The sequence below is a fragment of the Gavialis gangeticus genome, unplaced genomic scaffold, assembly GCF_001723915.1.
Source record: "Gavialis gangeticus isolate Ggan-Ray unplaced genomic scaffold, GavGan_comp1, whole genome shotgun sequence".
Lineage (NCBI taxonomy): Eukaryota > Metazoa > Chordata > Crocodylia > Gavialidae > Gavialis > Gavialis gangeticus.
Window position 1 is genome coordinate 47,025,884 of NW_017729004.1, and position 24,760 is coordinate 47,050,643.

Consider the following 24,760-nt stretch of genomic DNA (forward strand, 5'->3'; position numbering starts at 1 on the left):
TTTCCTTCCCCGCACATAAATTTATCTAATGAGAAAGTATAAATTAACATTATAGATATGATTTATATAGTTTAATATGACTAAATGTTATTGCCTTAGTTAGATCACTGTATTAACTTAAGTTTTATGTACATTTCAAAATCATTAGAAAAAATAGGATTTAAAAAAAAAGCAATGACCTATTTTTCTGGTGTTATGTTTCTGCATAGGAAACTATTACCTGAAAAAATAAATTACAAGTGTTATTTAAAGTGGCAGAAGTAAGCCGTATACCAGTCTGTCTCTCACAGGTAACAGCATCTGCTATTGATGAAATACAATGGGTATCTAAGACACATCAGAAAACAAAAGATAAAATTAGCTACAACCCTAGAACACAAACTCTTCCAAAGAAATGATCTAGCAATGAAAACATATATGGCTGATTGGAAGTGATATGGAGTTAAATATAGAAGTTAGAGATCAGAAAGGAATGATAAATCTCTTCTCTCCAGGTGTATTTTTACAATCTTACAAAAGCTACACAAAAATGCTTTGGCTTTCAATTTGACTTCCCACTCTGAAAAACTCCTATATTCAACTCCTTTGATTCAAAGAAACACTTAGAAGTCTGAGTAAAAAAAATACAACCCTCTAAAAAAGTGCTCATTTTTATAAATTTGCTTCTACCTGGGGAAATTCTGCTTTCTATACTGTTAGCATTGCTCTTGGCCTCTGTCACAGATCACTTAGGTGCCCTGTGCCTGAGAGCAGAAACAGCTCGGGAGAGACCCCTAGTGGCAAGAAGGGGGAGGCTTAGCTGCCAGTTACCAGGGCAGCCAGAGTCACAGGTGCTGGTTGCTAGGACAACAACTGGGGAGCCAGCTGACAGGAAGCAGCCGGGCCTGGCCCTTCTTAAGCCCCAGGCATGAGTCCAGGAGGGCAGTTCCCCTCTAGCAGCCAAGGGAGGAGGAGCTTGGCCTGTGCAGACAGAGGGGAGAAGCCCAACTGCATGAGCATCCCCTGATTGCTGCTATGGGTTGGAATATTTCCTGGTAGGGATTGAATGTTGTTTTGCCAGACGGTTTAGCTTTTTATGTTATAGCCCAGGGGCTTTGTGTTTTTTGTGTTCGCTGTTTTGACTGGAGGACAGGATGAGGCTATTAGGGGTTGGAGGAGGCCTCATAGGGGCTCCACGGTAGCAGGGAGACCCTGGCACCGGGGAGGGCATGGCATTTTGGGGTGCACTGACCCCAGCCCCAGAGAGAGAGGGCCATGAGGAGTGAGAAGCCCCAGAGCAAGGGGGCAGTGAGAAGCCCCAGAGAGAGGGCTGCGAGGAGTGAGAAGCCCCAGAGCAAGGGGGGCAGTGAGAAGGCCCGGAGAGAGGACCACAAGGAGTGAGAAGCCCCAGAGTGAGGGGGCAATGAGCAGCCCCAGGGAAGTCGAGAAGAGGGCCAAGGCACAGCTGGGGCCAGGTTAAAACCATGTCAGTACCATCTGCGAGGCTTGGGTTGCAGTGTAGGGAAGGAAAAGGTGCTGCAGATAGCACCCCCTGGCATGGGGGCATATAAAGTGGGCAGCCTCCCGCTAATTACATCAATTACTTAATCAATTAAGATCAAGGCGTGGCAGAAGAGTAAGCTGGCAGTTGGCCCACAACAGGAGGGTGGAGTCACCAATAGAAGGGCTCCAGTAGCAATACTCCTGTCACAGTGGTGCATTGGCCAGGAAAGCTTTATATGGCAGCATGCATCATAAGACGCTGGTTTGCCCGTATAAAGAAGAGAGCCCTTGGGTCCATGTAGAGAAAGGTATGAGAACAGATGCTAATCCATGGCCTGGAGTCAGGAGAACGAGCTTTGGATCAGCTACATTGAACGGTGCAAGGCCTACTGGGCCAAGCCGTAAGGCAACAGACCCTGTTAGCCTCCGTGGTCAAAAGCACCCAACCCCGGCCAGCGATGCAGGTTGGATTGTGCAGCTATGGAGCCTGAGTCAACCCCGAGGTGGGAGATGAGCCACCCGCACTGTTAGCGGAAGTAACAATAGAGGGGAAAAAAGTAGTAGCTGCACTGGACTCGGGCTCACGGCAGACAGCGGTGTGGAGTGACGTGCTACTGACAAGGGAGTGGGAAATAGTAGATCATGGGAGGGTGCAGTGTTGGTGTGGGAACGCCCTCACTTTTGATAGGGTGGGGGTCGCAGGACATTTACCCTACCCAGTAGTACTGGGCTGTGACTGGCCCGAGTTGCTAAAGGAGATAGTTGACGTGAGGGGTGAGGAGACTGCAGAGGGTTTCGTGGGTGAAATTGAGCAGTCTCCCCCTGAAGAGGAAGCTGAACAAAGGGTGGATGTTGCCCATTTATGGGAAGACGAGCATTTTCAGCTGGAGCAGAGTCAGGAGACGGACTTTTGGTGGGTACTGCAGGAACACCTTGTGCGAAGAAATGATGAGGTAGTGAGACCGGAACTGATGAGGACAACCCCGAGGTTCGAGGTACGAAATGGCCTCTTATACCGGATTGAGCAAGGGAAACCAGAAGGAGGGGAGGTCGCTCAGCTACTGGTCCCTCAGTGGTATTGATGGGCCTTATTGAAGGTGGCTCATGAGCTCCCCATGGGCGGGCACCTGGGCCAGGACAAAACAGAAGCATGCATTCGGGCAAGGTTTTATTGGCCAGGACAGATGCGGGAAGTCACAAGATATTGCGCTTCGTGTCCCGTCTGCCAAAAAGTAAACCCAAGGCCACCCCCAAAGTCTCCTTTAATTCCGATGCCTCTGGTAGAGGTTCCCTTTGAGAGGGTAGCAGTGGACATCGTGGGGCCACTTCCCTGGAGTAGCACTGGGAACCAGTATATATTAGTTCTATTAGATTACGCAACTAGGTACCCAGAAGTGGTACCGATGCAGACAGTGCCCGCGCCAAAGGTGGCGAAGGAACTGTTGAACATATTCTCCCAAGTAGGACTCCATAAGGAACTACTGACTGATCAAGGGACGAACTTTACATCACGTGTGTTCAAAGGAGTAAGTAAAGTTTTGGGGATCAAACATCTGAAGACAACTGTATATCATCCCCAAATGCACGGGTTTGTGGAACGCTTCAATCAGATGTTGAAGCAGAAGCTAAAAAAGTTCATGGTGGACAGCCTGCAGAATTGGGACAAAACAATACCACCGTTGTTGTTTGCAGTAAGGGAGGCACCCCAGGCCTTGACTGGGTTTTCTCCTTTTGAGTTATTGTACAGCCGGCAACCAAGGGGGATCCTGGACCTAATTAAGGGGAGTTGGGAGGAACAGCAAAATGGAGACCAGAACGTCATCCAATACATGATCCAACTGCGGGAATGCCTTGAAGTGGCCTGGAACATGGTGGTGGAAAATCTCAGAGAGGCCCAGCAATGACAAGCGAGGCATTACAAACGAGGCACCCAGGAAAGGAGATTTGATGTGTGGGACCGCATGTTGGTTCTACTGCCAGACAGTGAGAGCAACCTACTTGCCCAGTGGCAGGGACCCTACGAAGTCGTACGCCAAGTGGGGCCCATGGACTAAGAGGTGTACCAGATAAATAAGAAGAAAAAGAAGCAAGTATACCATATCAATATGTTGAAGAGGTGGGAAGACCGGGAGTGTATGTATGTAGCCCCTCATCCTGAGGAGTTGGAACTGGGACCTACATTAATGGAGGGAAGTGGGCCGGGGGATGTAGAACTGGCCCTGTGACTGTTGGAAGAACAGAGAAGACAGGCTGCCAAGTTAGTCAAGGAGTATGAAGATGTATTCCAGGGAACCCCTGGGGAAGCCCGGGGCATGGGACACCAGATAAAAACTCCTCTGGGCCAGGTAATACACGCAAATTGGAGAAGGATTCCCCAGTGACTCCAAGACCTGATAAGAGCGGAGATTACAATGATGCTAGAGAAGGGTATTATTTGTGAATCTCACAGCGACTGGTGGAACCCCATCATGGCGGTACCTAAGCCTGATGGGGAAAATCTGCCTCTATATCGATTACTGGAAGGTGAATGCAGTGGCTAAGTTTGACGCCTATCTCATGCCCCGAGTGGATAAACTGGTGGAGAGCATCAGGCAAGTTCACTACATTTCCATGTTAGACCTGACCAAAGGTTACTGGCAGGTCCCAGTGGCCCCCGAAGATCAGGAAAAGACAGCATTTGCCACTACATGGGGTCTTTTTCAATTTTGGCGAATGCCGTTTGGGTTGCATGGAGCTGCAGCCACATTCCAGCAGTTAATGAATAGAGTCTTGGCTCCCCATGGGGGTTATGCTGCAGTGTACATTGATAACATTGTCATATACACTGAGGGCTGGGCTGAACACTTCACTGCACTGAGAGCAGTACTACGAGATTTAAGAAGGGCCAGGCTGACAGCCAACCCAAAGAAATGTACAGTAGGGAAAAAGGAAACGCAATACCTGGGGTTCCTAGTAGGAAGCGGGAAAGTGAGACCTTTGTTGAGTAAAGTGGAGGCATTGTGGAGATATCAAGCACCTCGTACTAAAAAGCAAATGAGGGCTTTCTTGGGGCTGGCTGGTTATTATAGAAAGTTTATACCTCGCTTCGCAGATGTAGTGGTACTGTTGACGGACATGATAAAAGCAGGGGCGCCAACCAAGGTGGAATGGACGCCGGAGGCAGAAAAGGCATTCCGAGTGGTGAAGTATGTGCTGTGCCTACAACCACTCTTGTATACTCTGGATTTCAATAAACCTTTCCTGGTGCAGACCGATGCATCAGAGGTGGCTATCAGAGTCGTGTTGCTACAGAAAGGAGAAGAAGAACACCCTATAGCCTACATAAGTAGGAAATTACACCCAGTGGAACAGAGTTACACCACGGTGGAGAAGGAGTGTCTGGCAATTAAGTGGGCTATTGAGACACAAGATATTACTTGTTAGGGTGGCGGTTCACCTTGGTCACTGACCATGTGCCCCTGCGCTGGCTGCAGAGCATGAAGACGGATAACACAAGGCTGATGAGGTAGGCCCTTTGTCTGCAGCCGTATTGTTTTGAGGTAAAGCATCGCCATGGAGCCCAAAACATAAACGCTGATTTCTTCTTGAGACAATACGAGGAAGAAGTGGGGCCAGGAAGAACAGGGGATGCCAGATAAGGGACAAACATTGAGAGGGGAGAGGGAAGCAGACTCCCAACAACTGCAGTGATGCACCTGCCGCCTCCGTCAGAGGGGTACGCCATGCCCAGAACCACCCACCCGAACACTTAAAATGTAGAAAGAAACCAGGCCTAAGCGGCACCCTACCAAGGTTGGCTAGTGTGGGGGGACTACCAGTGGCGGGTAACTCCCAACAAATCCCACACGGTGCACCTTGGGTAAAAGGCACCTGAAAACCCCTGCCTCCTGTACTTGAATTGCCAGATGCCTGGGAAAGGGCTGAGAGGAGAGCCCCAGATGGATGCAGCACCTGGGTGAGAATGAAAACTCGGCTTGGTGAGTCTGGAGTTAAAGGGGGGGAAGTGTGTCATGGAGCACTCAGGTGCCCTGAGCCTGAGCAGAAACAGCTTGGGAGAGACCCCTAGTGGCAAGAAGGGGGAGGCTCAGCTGCCAGTTACCAGGGCAGCCAGAGTCACAGGTGCTGGCTGCTAGGACAACCGCTGGGGAGCTGACAAGAAGGGGCAGGGCCTGGCCCTTCTTAAGCCCCAAGCATGAGGCCAGGAAGGCAGTTCCTCTCAGGCGACCAAGGGAGGAGGAGGTTGGCCCATGCAGACAGAGGGGAGAAGCCCGACTGCATGAGCATCCCCTGATTGCTGCTATGGGTTGGAATATTTCCTGGTAGGGATTGAATGTTGTTTGGCCAGACGGTTTAGCTTTTTATGTTATAGCCCAGGGGCTTTGTGTTTTTGTGTTTGCTGTTTTGACCGGAGGACTGGGTAAGGCAATTAGGGGTTGGAGGAGGCCTCATAGGGGTTCCATAGTAGCGTGGGGACCCTGGCTTCAGGGAGGGCATGGCATTTTGGGGTGCACTTAACTCAGCCCCAGAGAGGGCTGCTAGGAGTGAGAAGCCCCAGAGTAAAGGGGGGTAGTGAGAAGCCCCAGAGAGAGGGCGATGAGGAGTGAGAAGCCCCAGAGCAAGGGGGGCCGCGAGAAGCCCCAGAGCGAGTGGCCAATGAGCAGCCCCAGGGAAGTCAAGGAGAGGGCCAAGGCACAGCTGGGCTCAGGTTGAAACCATGTCAGTACCATCTGCGAGGCTTGAGCTGCAGTGTAAGGGAGGTAAAGGAGCCGCAGGTAGCGCCCCCTGGCACCGGGGCGCATAAAGTGGGCAACCTCCCACTAATTACATCATTTGCTTAATCAATTAAGATCAAGGCATGGCACGCAAGGAAGCAGGCGGTTGGCCCACAACAGGAGAGTGGAGTCACCAATAAAAGGACACCGGTAGCGATACTCCAATCACAGCCTCCAACCTGCACTTATTCTATTTTGGGGCCATATTTGCTTGAAACATTTGCTGGGCAAGACCTTCTTCTGAAGTCAACAGAAATAGAAATGATTTATGAAGTTGGGATATGAATTCAAAATGCAATAGTTTGCCCAAGTCAGTTTATCAGAACAGCATTCATCTCAGCAGTTGTCTCAATTGTACACTAAAAGAAAGTCAAAGAACATCTCTTATCCCACACACAAGAGTAAAAACACTGACTTTGAATCAACCTAAATGTAAAAAAAAAAAAAAGCCTACTTTATTAGAAGTGTCCCAGCTGTTTGTCCTCAGTCTAAATGAGAACGGTCAGCTGCCAGCTTAGTCACTTTCATCAACAACATCTTTTTATTTTTTCATTGTATGGGAAAAAGATGTATGTAACTGACTTCAGCTTAAAAAGCACCCACATCAGTCTTTGTGTCAGATCCTATTTCAACTGTAAGGCACCTGACTGTGATTCTATTCCATGTCAAGTCTCTGTAAAATCATTAACATGCCTACTTTTGTTACATGCCATCATCTAGGTTTCAACTCTTTAAAACTTATACTAAGCAGGGGGCCTGAGCAGGGTGGGATATAATGATATGTAAATACTAGATGCTCAGAACTGGATGTGGTCCAGAGTGTTTTGACTTTCTCAGAGGGCATACAAGGGCCCTGCTTACAGTTTTCTATACATTTTATAGTGGGAGCTTTTGGCCTCCATGGCGTTCATATGAAACCTTTTAAAAGCACATATCTGTCACCGTATGGCTAGGGACAGAAGTTACACATAAACCATTTTAAGTGATCAGAAACTGAGTTAAACCTGTAACAGAACAGAAGTTCAGTGCGCAAAAACCAGTTTCAAAATGGCTGAAACTGGTTTAAGATAAACCTGGTTGAATGTAGTATCCGACTTAACTGATCTGGGTGAAACTGGTTTATGAAACTTCTGCCCCAGACCCCTTCCTGGTTCAAGTTAAATCACAGTCCCTAAGTATCCCAGGATGCTTTCCAGCCCTGGGCTGTTCTGTGCTGTCGGCTGCAGCAGAGAAGGGTTAGGGTTGTGGGGGAGGCAGGGACTGCCCCTGCCCCCAGGAAAACCCCAGCTAGGGTCTGGGGCCAGGGAGCAGGGTTAAACTTCCCTTCCCCTGAGTACAGAGCTTCCTTGCCTTGCTAAAAACATACTGCTGGCTGTGACTATGGACTACAAATCAAAGAGGTACCTGGAAGCAGGAAGAGGAAGTGATGAGCAACCCTGCAGAGTCCTGCTGTTGTGATTCTGGACTGCCAATCCCAGAGACCTCGGGGGTAACAGGAAGAGGAAGTGAACACATAGCCTATGCTGGCTATATGTCAGAGACCTATGCTCTAGAGCCCCCTGACCTATGGCCTGAGCCACTGCAGGTATGTGGCTTCATTTCCTGAATCAAAAGCGAATACCTATCCGTTTGTTTCTCAGTTTAATCTCTGCATTTTAGAGTAACCCGCACAGACTGAATCCATTCAGCCATGGGCTCTTTGACTGTCTGTAGTTAGCCTATATGTTTTCATTAAATATTCTTTTCTTTACATATGTATTTTCTTCCTGGGTCTGAATAGCCCTTGGGGCTCCCTCAACCCTTAAAGATTCCTGATGGCCTAAATGAGACCCAACAGGCCTTGGAACAGAAGAAAGAATAATTCTAAGGCAACCTTATACAGACCTAAAGTGTGACTGAAATCCTTTGTTATGAACCAATACTTGATCCCATCTCACAACAATCTATGTGCCAGCCCAGTTTAGTGCATTATATACAAGTGCTACTGGCTAAAGGACAGGGTCAAGTTCCACAGGCAATACTATTTAAGCAAATGCATAGTTTAAAAGTCCATGTGTGTATAGTTGTTTCTACTGACACTTGCCACTGTCTTAACTTTACCTATTTTTAACACACATATATGGGGGCTGTGCATGCGTGAAATTAATACATTTCATTTGCTGAAGTTATTTATTCTTTGTGCTATCTTTTTTTTCAATTTAACTTGCACTTTTACAATTTACTAACTACACCAGGTGACAATGACAAAAGTAAAAATGAATTAACCTGATCCCTGTCAGCATTATTTTCATTATCTTCATAATAAGCAGTCATATATTCTCCATTCTTATGCTCTGAAGTAAAAGGAATATTTATGTTCCCAGTATCTCGGGTTGTCATACTATGTTGCCTTCTTCTGTGACTATGGATTTGTCCATTTGTATTGCAGGTTCCTCCAGACCTCAGCTTGCTTAGGAGTTTGTCTACTTCTAGGAATTTATTAGAAAATATGATGTCACTTTGTTATAAACACAAAAGAAATATTTCATGGTATCACCTGTTACCAACTTAAAATGTAATACAGTACACTAATTTAACTAATAACCAATTTTTTCCTCTAGTAAATTTGGAGATAAAAGACTATATAAAAGAAAAAAGTTAGACAGCTTGGCAGTCTAAAGTCATCCATAAACTGGCAGATATTTTTTCACACTGCAACATTAACATGTTTTCCTCTTGAACATCTCCAAGAAAGAGAGAAGGCAACTCATCCTTTATGTCATGCAATCTTCTGTTGTAATTATTGATTTGAACTGGCTGCAAAATATTTAGTGGTGAAGGACCCTGGGCTTGCATGGAATAATTTGCAAAGTAACGGCCAAAATTATTTTTGTGAACTAGAGACTTGTCCATTAAGCTAATGGCAATGAATTGGTGGCAATTTTTTTCAAAGGGCTGTTTAACTAGTAAACAGATTAAAAGTGTATGCAGCCCCACATAATTTTATAACCCGTGTTATTTAGAACATTTAGCTCCTATCAGTGTTTCAATTTTGTCTGTTACAAAAACTAGCAAAGTAACTGTAGTCAGCTTTATTTTTTTTCCAACATTTGCAATTGCAATTTTAATGCATTTAAAATGACAGATGACTATAATAATCAATATAGGCTTAAAACATATAAACACTGTAAAAATTGTTTAGAATATCCTCTGGATTCTAGGAGTGGCATCCAGAGACCACAGTGGGAATCTTGCTTTGGACTTCAGGGGAACCTAGTTTTGTATGTAATCACATACAGCACAGCTGCACCATGATCGGCTGTATCCACTGCTGCGTTATGAGTGCTACGTTCACAATTTTTAAGAGGAAGGTGTTTATTAAATACCCAGGTTTAATTGAAGTAATGTTGTCTTGGAATTAGAAAGTGGGACTGGGAGTTAAGAGACTTCAGTTCCTCTGTACTTCAACTTATTTGCTCTGCAATCATAATTATCAGCTTGCCCCTCTGACTCAATATAATGTAATGGGACTGACAATATTTTCTTTTCTCAGTAGTGCATCATGCAGACTAATTAGTATTTTGAGTTTCTCATAAAGTACTATCATTAGCCAATGAACCACAAGAAAAAAAACATTATCTGCCTTAACTTTAGCTCTTACTGGTATTGGGCATCTAAATTAGCTTAATTTTCCAAGTGCTGAGCCTCCAGCATCTCTTACTGAAATTAATGAGAGCTGTTGGTGTTCAACACTTAGAAAATTAGGTCCCTTGTTTAGATTCCTTATTCCTTTGTCCATTTTAAAAATTCTAGGGTGTACATATTCATAATTAAGTTAGGCTGCATCCAAAAAAATAGCTGACAAAACTGTAGTGTTTCAAATGGACTTTATGGCCATGTTTACATGGTATACTAACTGCTCCCAAGAGCAGTGTCCTCAAGCTCATGTGTTCCTCTGGGAGAGCTGCTTTCTAAACCTGAAGCATGGTAGCTGTGCCTCACATACACTGCTCTGGAGCACAGTAATTTACCATGTAGAAATGGCCTATATGGTCTAAACTCCCTGAATGTGAGTAACGTTAGAAAGTGGGTAGGGGGAAAAGCGCAAACTTTTGGAACAGGTAGAGATGATAACGTATCCAGTCAAGACAAGATGGCTAATGCCTACAGTACCTTCTCTCAGAAGCTTCCCTTACCTCACTCTACAGCTGTGTCTAGCACACTCTCCGAGACAGGCTACTTTGGGCAGTCACCAGATCTCGTAACTAATATCACTTTAATTAATAGTGGAAATATAGAGATATGTTTTATGCAACTGAAAAGGGTTTTCAAACTAAAAGTGAACTTGCCTCCCAGCATTCTTCTTGCACTTAGAAGAAATCTATGTAATAAATCTAAGATGAAGAGGAAGTTCAAATTCTCTTTAGCAAAATGCATAAAATGTTTTTGCCATTTCCGGTAAGTACTACATACAAACTGACACAGAAGGCAACTTGAAATACGCAGCCTTACCTGCTACTTGGAGTTCATTAGTGCTGTTTAGAGAACTGAAAATATATTTTATAAAGAACTCTGGGGCAGGTAAGTTTGATTTCCCCATGCAGACTCCTTGGAGAGCCAAAGTAATGACTGTAGCAGCCAGGCGAGGAAGCGTATTTTCATCAGCACCTTCATTGTCCAATATATCAGCTTTTTTCTCCAGAACACTTACATCAATGCACTGAAACCAGGAAATAATTGAATTAAGACATTCTTGGTTACATTAGTTAACATAATCAGGAGGAAGGAGAAGAAGCTGGAGAGTACAGAAGCCTGATGTTTAGGCAGAAGCCCAACATTGATGTTATGATGCAGGGCATAATTGACAGCGTTGAAAGGAACAGAGGGCTCAAGGATGGGGACAGCCTACAGGACCCAAGATTGATTTCTAAAAAGGAAGATTATGTGAGATTCCTTTCAGTCACATAAGGGGAAGGACCTAGGCCTGGGAAGAAGGAAAGGAACTTGAGGCAACAGTTAAAAGTGTTATGGTCAAGTTATTTTTCATATCATTTCATGTCTTTTAAGAATTTTGCTTCCAGCAGCACAGCTAGTAAAACCCCTAAAATGGGCAGAAGAGCAAAGAGAGGAAGGGATGTTTTGACTAAGGGGAGTGAGACTCAGAAGATCTAGATGAAGTTTCTACCTCTGCCACAGACTTCAGATTCAGTCTTGGGTGACAGCTTTAATTACTTCTATTGCTCATCTATAAAATGGGTGTGAAAAATGCTCACTTTCTCCTTACCCTTTGTCTCTTTTGTCTATATTGCAAGCACCCTGGGGCTGTGTTTTTCATAGTACATGTTTGTAGTGCCATGTTTGTAGTGCCTAGTACAATGAAGCCCTGATCACAGCTGAAGTCTCTAGGAGAGCCAAAGAGAGAGGAGGAAATGTATGAGACAAATGTAAAGAAAAGGATATTTTGCGAATGAATGCCTACATGCGTTTAGTACAACTACATATAGAGTTATCATAACAATAAGAGTGGAAGTACACTGAGCATGAAATTACAGTTACCAAACCTCATTACAGTACATATAATACCCAAACATACTTTTACAAATGGGTTTGAACTTTTGGTCTGAAACTTGAATCTCCTTGATCAACTCTCATGAGAAACATTTAGAATCATATTTTCGTTTTGTCCCTAAGGTGGTGTAGCTGCCTAATTATACTATTCCAACTTGCTTGTCTGTTTTCTGGAAACAAAAGATTCAGCTAGTCATAGTGACCTTGCCTTGGCTAATGGCATACTGCTAATTGTTTTTGTAAACAGCAATAAGGACAAAATTATACAGGTTAATAGGGTCTTAGTCAAGTTAACTGGACTGAGTTTAAAAAGCCATATGTGCAGTAAATATCTATTAAGCCCGCACACATCTCATACTGTACACATCATAAAAAGTCTGATCTACAGTCAGTATCTCACCATACAACCTGAAGATCTTTCTCTTCTCTTCCCCTAACCCTGGGTTCTATGATTAAAGGCATTAGATGTGCTGCAGAGTTCTTCAGCATCTTAGATAAAGTTCCTCTCTGTCCTCATCTTACTACATGATTAAGTCACAGTTACCAAACAGGCTTTCTGATTGCACTGCCACTGTAAATAAACAGACCACACAGTAAAGCACTAGATAGACTGTTACTCAATCTTGACATGCCAAATAGTCACCAATGCCTCTTTGTAATTGCTCAGATACTGCTCAAGTTCCTGGAAATCAGCACTTTCACTGTGACTTAGAACCAAACATCCTAGTCAATAAATAATTTATGATGGGAAATGATTACACAAAGGACACTAATGGAAAAAGGAATTGCAGGCCCTCTGCTCAGGCTGCCTAGTCAAGGGCATCTAACCTGTTCGCTCTCACTACTGCTACTAGAGTACAGTCTAAATTAAGAAGCAGGGAGATGGGGAAAAAAGTTAATTTCAGGTTTATTACAAACTAAGGTTGTGTGACATGAAAGGATCTGATAAACTTTTCACACAGGTCAATGGATCTCTTACATGAATTGTTCTCAGAATTTCTCAGTCCATGGGCAACAATAAAGAACAAGTGACATGCTGAGGAAAACCTCTTATTTTTTTTCTCCCTGCAAACCTGAAATCTTGTATCTTCTGACCATGAGTAATGTTGGAGAGCCTCTGCCCCCAGGTCACAGGCTGGAGACCAAGTGTCATAATATTTGGCTACTTTGAAGATCTAGTAAATATGTTTTATTACTTTAAATTGTGAGAGTAGATTACTTAGATTGTAAATTACTTGGGCAGGATTATTTATTATTCTTTGTTTGTACAATTCCAGCCACTACAGGACCCTGTTCCTATTTAGTCCACAGGCTCCAACATAAACAAACAACAATAAACAACAAGTAAGCAACACCTTTTTCATTATTTTAAAAGGATGTTTATAGTTAAATAAATGAATGTTTTATTTGCCTTTCCAAATGTGAATTTAGTCTTTTTTGCATAACTCTTTCCACCAGGAGGCGCTTACCATGTTAGGTAAAATTAGCTTCAAATATAGTTGTCAATGGCAGGAGACAGCCACATCTTTGGGTGATTTCCCTGTTACATCCAGCTGTGGGGAGAAGGGGGACAGAGAGGGACTAGCAGGAAACTGGATACAGTGACCAGATTCTGATTTGGGTTTGATTGACTTGGAAGTTGCCTTAACTGTGCCAATTGGGTGTAGTCTTTTAGAGAACACTTTAGTCAAGTGCATCCTTATGGCAGATCTAGCACACAGCCATTTTATCTTTGTCAAGTATTTTGTTGTTTATAACTATTGGATATTTTGTTACCTGGCTTTCAGAAGCTTTAAAATGTTGCCTTATTGCAACCAAAATATCTTCAGTTTCATTCCGTGAAAAATAATAGCAGTCTTCATCATGCCTTAAACTGAGCAAGCTGTGCAGGTAAAATTTATAATCTTTGTTACTCAGACTGATCTTGGAAGAACAGATATCTCTTTGATGAATAATATAGTAGAGAAGAATGAGACAAATTCTCTGGAACACTTCTTCACTGAGATGGTCCTCTAAATCTCCTCCAGCTATTAATAACAAAGCATCTGGTTCAAGGCACTGTGAATTATTAAAAGAAACGGAAATTAGGTTTAAATATCATTATTAATCTCCTATACCTAGGATTAGAGAAGAGGGGAGCTCAGTTTATTATTAAAGGTCTAGTCTTTAGATTGCACCAATGCAGAACTGTGTGGTAAAATGATGATCAGTAGGCAAAAAAGTAAAATTGTGCAATATTAGAAGCAGCTACCCACCTGCCATATTCTATTCTATTCTATAACCCTCCCTGCCTGGGAGTAACGGGACCAGTGCCTAAAGCCTTATCCCCATTTAAGGCTGATCCAATAGCCACTGGAGCCAGCTGAAGGATCCCCATGGACTTAAACAAGCTTTCTGGCCCACACTGCAGACAACTGTCACTAGCACCAAACAGTTCTTTAATTTCTGCACAACCTCTGCTCATACATTCATTAAGCTTTTAGAATTAAGTCTACAAAGAGCCAAATTTGTGACTCAGTTACATCAGAATAACAGTGAAAGGAACCAGGATTACTCTGTTTTTGTATCACTGTAAGACAGCAGAATTAGGGCTGTATTTTTATGGATTTTTAAAAACATTTATGAATTGTTCCGATTAGAACATTTGGTAGTTACATAATATTCACTCCTGTGCAGTGAACCAGGAAAAGGCCTACAGACTGATTAAGTCCTCAAAACAGGTTTTGAGAAAGAGTGAAATAGTGCATATGCCTTATACAGGTTCTCTGCATGGCATGGCTTACACTTTCAGGGAAGGCAGAATATGTTAAAACAGCAATATTACCAAATACCTCTGCAAGACTCCATTTATTCCCATAGTTATGCCCCTTTCACTGTCACCTTAGGCAAAGTTCATTGTAAACTGAAAGGCTTGGAAGACCAAGAAACTCTGGCAGACTGAAGAACTATGGATAAGAGAATTCCAGAAAAAAAATTCCATTTCTGAAAATTATTAGCAGGAGCACTGGAGCTGTCAGCCCTGTTTAGCCCAATGCCTGCTAATTAGGGCACTTCATTAAGAAGTTGAAAATGTGCTGGATAAAAACTGGCTAATACTTGCTCCCCATTTTCTTTCAACCCTGTCTTATTAGTTAGACACCTAGTTTAGGTTCAGGTAGATTTCTCCTCTATCAGTGAGCTGGATCCCAGCAGGATATCTCCCTTTTGAAAGGCAGAAGAGAATGTAGAGCTTATTGTTAACCCAACCCATCCTTTCAAATATACCAATGTGAAATATAGGCAGAAGCAAACATAGGCCATAGTTACACAGTAACCTGGTAGCAGCATCCTCCAGAATGCTGTGCTGTTTGGGGCTTCTTAACCAGGGAGAAGCGTAGCTGCTTCTGTACTGCTATATGGGCAGGTGTGATGGGCCTGAGGTTGCAAGAGTAGTCATGATGCTCCCAGAGCTAGGGTCAGACATTCAAAAAGCCTGAGCTTAAATTGATTCAATCTTTGCAGGTTAGTCTAACATGGCTAGGCTGAACTCGTTTGTAACTGCACAGACAGCCCAGATATGTAGGGACAGGTTTGCAGTGGATAAAGCTAGAAGCTGGGGGGTGCTAGAGCAGCCCTCCCTTCCCTTCCATAGCACTGAGCTGAAGGGAAGCATGGCCAGACCTCAGCAGGGTGCTCTAATTAGCTCAGCAGGGAACTGAGAACAGTGTTTATCACTCCTAACTTGGTGTTTATTACCCCATTAAGAAAACAACAGAGGGATATTACCAGTTATCTGTTGATTCTGCCTGTTGATTCTACCTGATGATTCAGCAGGGACTGTAGCCAGCATGTGGTGTGCTAGCTAAAATACAGGCACTTCTCCACAAGGCACAGGAGAGCGGGGAATTCCTGCTTAGCCACAAGTGGTGAGGGGAATGGGGAGAGTAGGCCACAGCCTGTGTCAGAGCTGCAGCCAGGGAGCAGGGAGAGGGGCCAGCCCTGCTGTGGGAACACCTAGCCCAGAGAGCATGTCTGGATGCTGGGGGAGTCTGGTTTGTCTTAAACCAGCAAGGGGTATGGGACAGACATGGCATAAACTGGTTTGAGCCAAATCAGTTAAATCTGATACTTACTACATTCAACCTGGTTTAGCTCAAACTGGTTTCAGCCATTTTCAGACTGGTTTATGTGCACTGAACATCTGTTCTGTTACAGGTTTAAACTAGGTTCTGATCACTTAAACCAGTTTATATGTAATGTCTGTCCCCAGCCCAAGTGGCCATACAGCTCCTGCCCACTCAGACTTCCTGGGTACCCTCCCTCTTTTCCTATCTGTCACACCTTCATTGGAAAAATTGGATTACAAAAAGGGAGGCTGCCCCAGGGTCCCAAAGTAAGCCTTCTTTGCTTCTGTGCCCAGTGGGTCAGTCTTTTGTAGCCCTTTTGCTCAGCAGCTCTTCCCCTTTCTACCTGCAAGTCCGGACTGACTGACTGGCCTCAGGCACTGGATTTATGTGCCTTCCATGCCCTGCCACTTCCTGTCAGGTAATTCTACAGCCAGACACAGGATTTCCGATTTTGGCCCTGATGAACAACTTGCTTTCTTCTGTTGCAGTATAGCTCATCTGTTTGCAGTTCTTTGTTTCTGGGCTGCCTATCTGTCTGCCCGAGCACAGCTTGCTGCAGTGTCTCCATTCCCTAATTAGCATGTGTCAGAGAAGACATCCAACATGTGTATAGGTGCCCCCAGTCCTTAGTTGCCTGGTAAACTGAGACTAAGTTCTCTCTAAAGCTGCAGTTCTAAAATGTTGATACTCATTTTTTTTTCCCATTTCCAGAGCCTGGAAAGCTTTGTAGTTTCATTGCTCTTGGTCTCCATTAACTTGTCAGTTTTATCAAGACCTCACCCAATCCTTAGAGGCATGGAGGAAATGGCCTATGGATATGAACTAGCCTTGCATTGGGCCAAGTGAAAACAATAATGATAAAACTTTACAAAGCCATTCCCATTGTGTTCATTTATCTCTACCTACCACGGACAGCCTTTGACATTGCAAATTCAACCTAGTGCTTTCACTGTAGACTGAAGAGTTTTAAAAGTATCTGAAAATTATATGGCAAAAATTATTACTGATATGTGAGAAGTAAATGACACTTTAAGTCTTTAAGTATGCTTGATATTTGGAGTTTCTTTTTACAAGACTAGATCAGTCATATAAATAATTTGCAATTAAAGCATTTCAGAAGTTCATTTCTGTTTAACACTGAACTTCTTACAGGGCCAAGATTCAAGGTGGCTTCATCCTAACATAATGATTTTAGAACTCATTTAAATGTTTCTTTCATTAACTGAGGCACTAACCAGATTACAGTCCTCCTGTATCCCATTAGTCTGCTGTGGACATTCAATTCTCTCCAGCAATATTTTGATCAGTTCCCGTGAATGGTTCTTGTGGAACTCAGTGCTGTTGTCAGCTGAAAGAACACGTAAAACTTCCATCAGAGCAGAGCTGCCATCCTGATCATGCTCTTTCCCAGGCTGTGCTTCTGCAGTAATTGTGCTGAATATGAAAACTGAATATAGCACCCAAAAATTTGGATGCTTGGTCAGAAAGCACATTTTCTCTTCTTTCTGTAGCGCAAGTCTGTGCTGAGTGCTGAAATGTGGTATGCACTTCACAAGTTAGACTTGGAACCGGAGGAATTTCTATGGCAAAGGAAAAAAACCCCCTTTAATTAGAGTGACTGCAATATGTTTGAAAGGATTTATTAATTGGTTGGCTAAGCTGATTTGCAGTGACAAGCTGTTTCTGAACAACAGGGGGTCTGTAGAAACTTTACAGCCTGAAATAACAGGAAACTAAGATAAGTGTGGCCTTAAAAATTCTGTAGAATTATGGATAAGAAGGTGAATCAGACTACCCTTCCCCCACCACAAAACTTCTAAATGGTCATTTTTCATTTCAGTGTTATGCTACTGTATTTGACAATAATCTTTTTTAGTAAGTATAAGAAAATACCATTACTTTTACTTTTACTCCATTACAAAGATTCCCAAGGACTGACGACATTCATGTACACTAAGTACAAATAAAACTTGATGAAATAACTCTGATAAGAATGTACAGTAACGATGATATTTAGTAATGATATATAGCGGTCTGCATCTTCAAAACACATTACAAGCATTAGCAAACATGAGCTGTAAACAAAAAGAAAAATCATATGTTAACCAGAATTTATAGTGCTTTATTATTAGAGGAAAGTTACAAGTTGGACATCATACTGTTGTTCAAACAGCTTGTAAAAAATTAAACTACACAAAAGGCAACTAATTCTCACTTTAAAAATCCCAGCTGCAAAGAGAGCATTCCAAATAGCCACAGTGACTACCATCCTGCCCATATGCTACCTCACTGTCAGATTTCGTTTAACTCTAATTCATCCTGCTAGAGAAGCATGGCAATGGTGAAAGAGTTTTTTAACTTATGTTTTCCAGCCATGAATTTTCTCTTTGCTGGTGAGCAGTTCTTAGGTACTATACATATATTTGTTAACAATAAACTACAAAGGTTAAATAGCCATACACAATATTATCTTCTCTTAACTGTAAAATAATACAGGTCTGATTACTTTTAGAAATAATAAGGTTATTCTAACAGAGTGTCAAGTAGATTGCACTAACAATTTTGCTGAATTACAAACTGGCATTCAATCAGAGAATAGTTGGCTGTGGAGTAGATATAAAGAAAGGCTTTGATGTTTAAAAAACAATTTTGGTTTCAACTAAGCAGTTAGAAAGAGGTTAGAAAGCATTACGATTATAGGGGCACAACCATTTTTAACATTATTTTCTTACCTTCTGGAGAAAAAAAAAGGAATGACTGAATATCTCTAGTTTTGTGGCGTTTTGAATCCCCAAAAGTATTTAGCTGCTGGAATGCCCGATGTTTTTAAAATTCCTTGATGGTGCTCTGGAAGCTGGAGAGGATTAGTTTATTGCAGCCTTGAAAAGTTTTCAGTTGCTATGGAGAGAACCACTCTTAAGGTAACAATGGAGGTGGATAGGAATTAGTACATGTTCTTTTTGGCAGGTTTTAGGCATCACATTATTAAATGAATTAGCTAATTATTTTAGTACTTATCATTTTATGTAAATATTCCCTAAATAACATCAGCAGATGGCAGGATGCATAATGTCTACTGAACAATATATCCCCCTGTGGTGAATAGTTCACATAAGCACTCTACAGTAGTTTCATGATCTTATTGCAAGCTGTGCATAATTCTATATCTCATGTCTTTCTGTTTTCACTGAAATGTTTGTTCTGGTTGCATATATGAAATCAAATCAGAAAAATTATCTTGCACATCTGTAGAGAACTCCCATTTTTAAAGGGATATTGCTCATGTAGAACAGACCATGAATGCACTTTAAAAAAAACAGAACAAGAGTTTCAACCCTCTCCCCACTCCAATGTCATGCCTGAACCAAATTTGAACAAATGGGATTGCTACAGAAAATGGAGAGCAGGAGGGAAAAAGCATTCTTCCTACCCACTCACACTGCTCTACAGATGCTACTGCACCACTGATACTTAGGTCTCACTCTTATCCTTGTCTTTGCTCTGTCCCAAAACTGAGTGACTGCACTTCTTAAATAGACTCAATGCCTTGAGTCTCCTCTTTTGCCCACCTCTTTTCTACCTTAGAGAACTCAGCTACAGTAGAGTCTCCCTTATTTACCTTCGGCATTATTTCCCCCTTGTTTCACCCCTCCTTTCCCTTCTTTAACCTCTATTTCCACCTATTTACATGCTGTGCAAATTTACACTCTGCACTCTGCTACTGCTGCCCCGGGAATGGTATAATACCATGTGCCTGGGAAAAATAAACTCCAGCATGAACTGCACCAGAGTTTATTGCATCATATTAATTTCACATGTATACATACCCACTTACATGTAGTATAAACTATGTATGATATTAATCCAAAGCTGAAAAGCTCATCATTTACTGCAGTTCTTTGGGCTGGGCCCTGCCAGGGTCAACAACATTTCAAGCTCTGGTGACCCCATAACTGAGCACTGCTTAGTATGTTTGTGTACTCCAGATACCTACCCCACACAAAGGATCCATGTGTTAATTATCCCCCCCACTCATGCCTACCGTAAAGAGGTGTTCTTGTCATGAATCTTGGGATTGTCCAAAATGATTATGCAAATGAGGTGCAAGGCATCTTCATGGAGGGTGGGGCCATGCTAAACACAGGCTGAGAAAGGGGGTGACAGCGAGATTCTGTGTGAATTGTTTGGACCCAGTTTGGTGATGTTTGCCAAAGATTTAAGGATGGCAAAGAAACAGGAATCATTGGAAATGGAAAAAAGGAATAGCTCAACTATGGGAGCAAATAGGAAGTAGTTTGTTTTGGTTTGTATTCTTTTGAGTTACTCTTGTTTTCACCTTTCTCTGAAGCAGCAAAATATTAGCTCCAGCTAAGGCTGGTGAGTTTTGACCAAGGTATGCTGGTGTTCTGGCCAGACTCAGAAAACTCTGAGGGTCCTTAGAAGAGGGTCTTGCGATTCCAGTTAGAGTGGTACTGAACACTTAGGGAAATTTTCTCCTAGGTCATATTGGCTTTCTCTTAGGGTCCTCTGAGCATATACTAACCCATTACCTTTCTGTCATTGCAGTAGATAACGTTGGAGGATATTCTTACGGCTTCTGTTTTGTGATTAGTAGTTGTGAGCAAGATTTCAAGTGCTGGTTTTGGGCAATCCTTACCTTTGCTAAATATTTGCATGCAGATTCAGAGGACTAGACTCAATGACCCAGAAGGCCCACTTCAGTCCTATGTTTCTAACTGGAGTGCCCTGAAATTCATATCCAATTTCATCAGTAGAGAGTTAAAAATGGTTCTCAGGCCAATCTATTTTGGCTTCAGAAAATAAGTTCAGAACTTCAATTTTTAATGAATGTTAGAGACAGCAGTTATATAAAATGTCACTATAAGGAATATGGCAAATTCATATGCAGCTATCTTCTTCTATTTAAGGATTTGGGCATGGTTTTGGTTGGGGAAGAGGAGAATGCTCATTTTTCTTAAGTGAGCTCATAAGAATTTACTGCAACTTATCTCACTGTTTCTTCCACCTACACAGCTGTTGGGAGAACAAAAGCAGGTCAACCATTCACAAATGCCATGAATAGTGGCACTCTGCAATTTGCTGTTTTTCAAAATATCAATGATTAAGTGATGTGAGAATAGTAAAACTCTTTATGGAACTGTGCTCTTTGGTAACAAAAACATTGCTATGAACCCCACCACCTTGGCAAACATCTTCATTTTATTTGTAAGGCAAAGTGGGAGACAACAGATGCATCAGCTTAGCAACAGCCCCTTGGTAGTTTGTAGCTTGCTGAGGAACATCGCTAGTGATACTGAACTCTCATTCCTTAAATACTAAGTTATTTTGATGAACTAAGCCAATGAGCTATGAGCCCTCAGATTAATCATAGCAGTTACAGCAGATAAAGAAAAAAACCCTGTGGTACTGCAAATTTCTTATACATTATCAGTGTGATGTGTGCAGGTCTGATGTAATTAGATCCAAAGGGAGTGTATTGTAATATGAAAAGATTTCATTCCCTACACAATTCAAGTAATATATAACATTAATGCGAATAAATTAATTGCCATACATAATTTCAGCACTTTAAGACCTCCACAAGATGCTCAGCTTCATTGGCCTGTCTTGTCAGTCTTACCAATATGTTATATTTTTAGAATTATAAATGGTGTTTATATATGTACTCTGTGAGTGGGGGGAGAGGCACTTTAATTAGAGCGGCTCCAAGAGCTGTTCTAAGTAAAGCACCAAGAGCATTGCATGTATCAGCATCCCTGTGCTGAAAAATGGGGAACGAACTTTAGTTAAAGCACCTCCCCTGCCATTTTTCAGCATGGGGACAGTGATACAGGTGATACTGGAGTCTGCTGGAGCACAGTAATTACCATGCTCCAGTAGACTCAATTGAGTCTGCTCCAACACACTGTAATTACAGCATGTCAGAGCAGCTTCGCTGCATGTGCATGGGTGCCTAATGAGTTAAAATGAATTAATAATTTTGGGGTCTCTGGCATGCCAGCTGGAGAAGCTCCAGGCCACAGTCCAGAGACTGCGTGCCATCAGGGACTATGAGCAGGAGATCGTCTCCTACTGCCAGGCCCTTCTGCCCCGGGAGATGGAGGGTCTCCCTCCAGGACAAGGGAGGACTTGGGGACCTCCCATTCTTGTCCAGCCAAGGGCTTGGACCAAGGTGGTCAAGGGCCCCAAGGCCTGCTGCACCAAGGTCCCTGCCCCACTGGAGTTTTGCAACAGGTACGAACCTCTTGCAGGCCCAGTAGAGCCTGCTAAGTTGCCAGCTCCCACAGGCAACACAGGCTCTTGCCCCTGCTCTCCCCAAGACAAAATGCAAAGTGTTTGTCATGGGAGACTCCATCCTGTGAGGGACTGAGGGGGCAATCTGCCGCCCTGACCCCTTAGCCTGGAAAGTTTGCTGCTTCGCGGGAGCCCATATTTGAGACATTGTGGAGAATATCCTTAAGCTCCTCCAGCCCACTGACCACTACCCTATGCTCCTTTTTCATGTGGGCACCAATGACACGGCTCAGAGTGCTCCCAGCTGGGTCATGAAGCACTACAGGGATTTGGGAGCAGGTCTAAAGGGTCTGGGGGGTGCAGGTGGTGTTTTCTTCAATCCTCCCAGTCACAGACTATGGGCTGAGGAGGGAGAGGAGGATTTCAGTCCAAAGACTGAGGTGCTGGTTTCATCGGGAAGGCTTTGGCTTCCATGACCACAGTCCACTCTTTGGTGAGAGAGGCAGTGAGCTGCTGGGAAGAGATGGCCTCCACCTCTCTCCGCTGGGCAGGAGGCTCTTCTCAGCTAGACTGGCTGACCTGCTCCACTGGGCTTTAAACTAAGCCCACCAGGGGATGGGGGGACTACCACCCCTACTGACCCACTAAGCAACCCTTGCAAAGCCAGCAGGCCAAGGCACTTAAGGGAGCCCACCCCTCCCCCAGCCATGGAACAATCTGTAGGCAAGGCAAGGGCCCCCAAGGGGGCACTTGCCTGCCTGTACACAAATTCCAGGAGCTTGGGGAATAAACAGGAGGAACTCATCCTCCTACTTAACATAAATAATTAGGATGTCATAGGGATAACGGAAACCTGGTAGGACTCCACCCATGACTGGACCACGGATATAGATACCTATCTATACCCTGTACAGGAGAATTTGAGTGGTGGACAAAAGGGGCAGGGGTGTAGCTCTCTATGTCAAGGAGAGCTATGTGTCCCTGGAAGCCAACATTGGCAACCACGGTAGACAATTGGAGACCCTTTGGGTTAAAATCCATGAGGAACATGGCACAGGGGGCACAATGGTGGGAATCTACTACAGACCTCCTACCCAAATTCAAGAGCTTGACCAGGAGTTCACCAGGTAATTGGCAGAGGCCACATGCTCCCGGTCCATGGTTGTGATGGGAGACTTCAACTACCCAGACATCTTGTGGGAAGAGTGCTCAGCCAAATCCGAGTGGTCGCAAAGCTTCCTCTTATGCGTGGATGACCTCTATCTGACACAAGAAGTCTACGGGCCAATGAGAGGTAAAGCACTGCTCGACCTGGTACTGCCAACCAGGGACAACCTAGCCAGTGACCTAATGATCGAAGGGAAGCTGGGTGACAGTGACCATGAGCTGATCACCTTCACCATCCACCGTAAAGCTGGCAAATCAATCAGCAATACAGAAGTCCTAGACTTCAGAAAAGCTGACTCTGACAAGCTCGGAAGGCTTGTTGGTGAGGCCCTAAGGGACCACGGCCCCAAAGGAAGGGGAGTTCAGGAAAAGCGGTTGCTCCTCAAGGGAGCGATCCTCAATGCACAAGCTAATTCGATTCCATTTCAGAGGAAAGGCAGGCAGCAAGAGGGCACAGCAGCCTTTTTGGCTCTCCAGAGAACTAGTGGACCTCCTGCACCTAAAAAGAAAGACCTACAAAGAATGGAGGATGGGATCCACCTGCAAGAAGGAATATTCTGCATTGGTCCAGACCTGCAGGGAGTGAACTAGGAAAGCCAAGGCTGTGACGGGACTCCAATTGGCTACAAGTATCAAGGATAATAAAAAGTCCTTTTTTAGATATGTGGGGAGCCAGAGGAAAAGCAAGGGCAACACTGGACCCCTGCTAAACCAGATGGGACAACTGATGACCGATGCCCAGGAAAAAGCCAACCTACTAAATGGGTACTTTACGTCAGTCTTTCACCAGTCCCATGGAATACCTCTGCCCATCACAAGACAGGGAAGCCCAAGTGAGGAAGGTTCCTTGCCCTCCATCAATGCTGACCTCATAAAGGAACACCTTGAGAGACTAGACACCTTCAAGTCAGCTGACCCTGACAATCTACACTCCAGAGTACTCAAGGAGCTGGTGAGCATCACAGCTCAGCCCCTGGCATGGATCTCTGAGAACTCCTGGTGCTCTGATGAAGTGCCCGAAGATTGGAAGAAGGCCAATGTAGTGTCTATCTTCAAGAAAGGGAGGAAAGTGGATCCGGCAAACTACAGGCCCATACGCCTGACCTCTGTCCTGGGGAACGTCTTAGAAAAGATTATGAAAGAGGCCATCCTATACAGGACAGCTGACAGCAATATCCTGAGGAATACCCAGCACGGGTTTGTTGCGGGTAGGTCTTGCTTGACCAATCTCATTTCCTTTTATGACCAGGTGACCTATCACCTGGACAGGGGGAAAGAGATTGACATCATATATCTTGATTTTAATAAAGCCTTTGATCTGGTATCCCATGATCACCTCTTGGCAAAACTGGCCAACTGTGGCCTTGGGTCCACCATGATCCACTGGCTTGGGAATTGGCTCTGTGGTCAGACCCAGAGGGTGGTGGTTGA

The 24,760-nt window shown here is 43.8% G+C and overlaps 1 protein-coding gene across 1 annotated transcript in view; it reads right to left on the bottom strand.

Annotated features, from left to right (window-relative positions):
• The window catches only part of SLC39A12 (solute carrier family 39 member 12), a 59,957-nt gene extending 42,483 nt beyond the window's left edge, over positions 1-17,474 (bottom strand). The window contains exons 1-4 of the mRNA XM_019508532.1: positions 17,143-17,474; positions 13,578-13,859; positions 10,746-10,953; positions 8,520-8,722 (exon numbers count right to left, since the gene is read on the bottom strand). Coding sequence (XP_019364077.1) covers positions 8,520-8,722; positions 10,746-10,953; positions 13,578-13,859; positions 17,143-17,400 — 951 coding nt within the window. The 5' untranslated portion in view covers positions 17,401-17,474. The remainder of the gene's footprint in view (positions 1-8,519; positions 8,723-10,745; positions 10,954-13,577; positions 13,860-17,142) is intronic.
• Between the last annotated feature and the right edge of the window lie 7,286 nt (positions 17,475-24,760).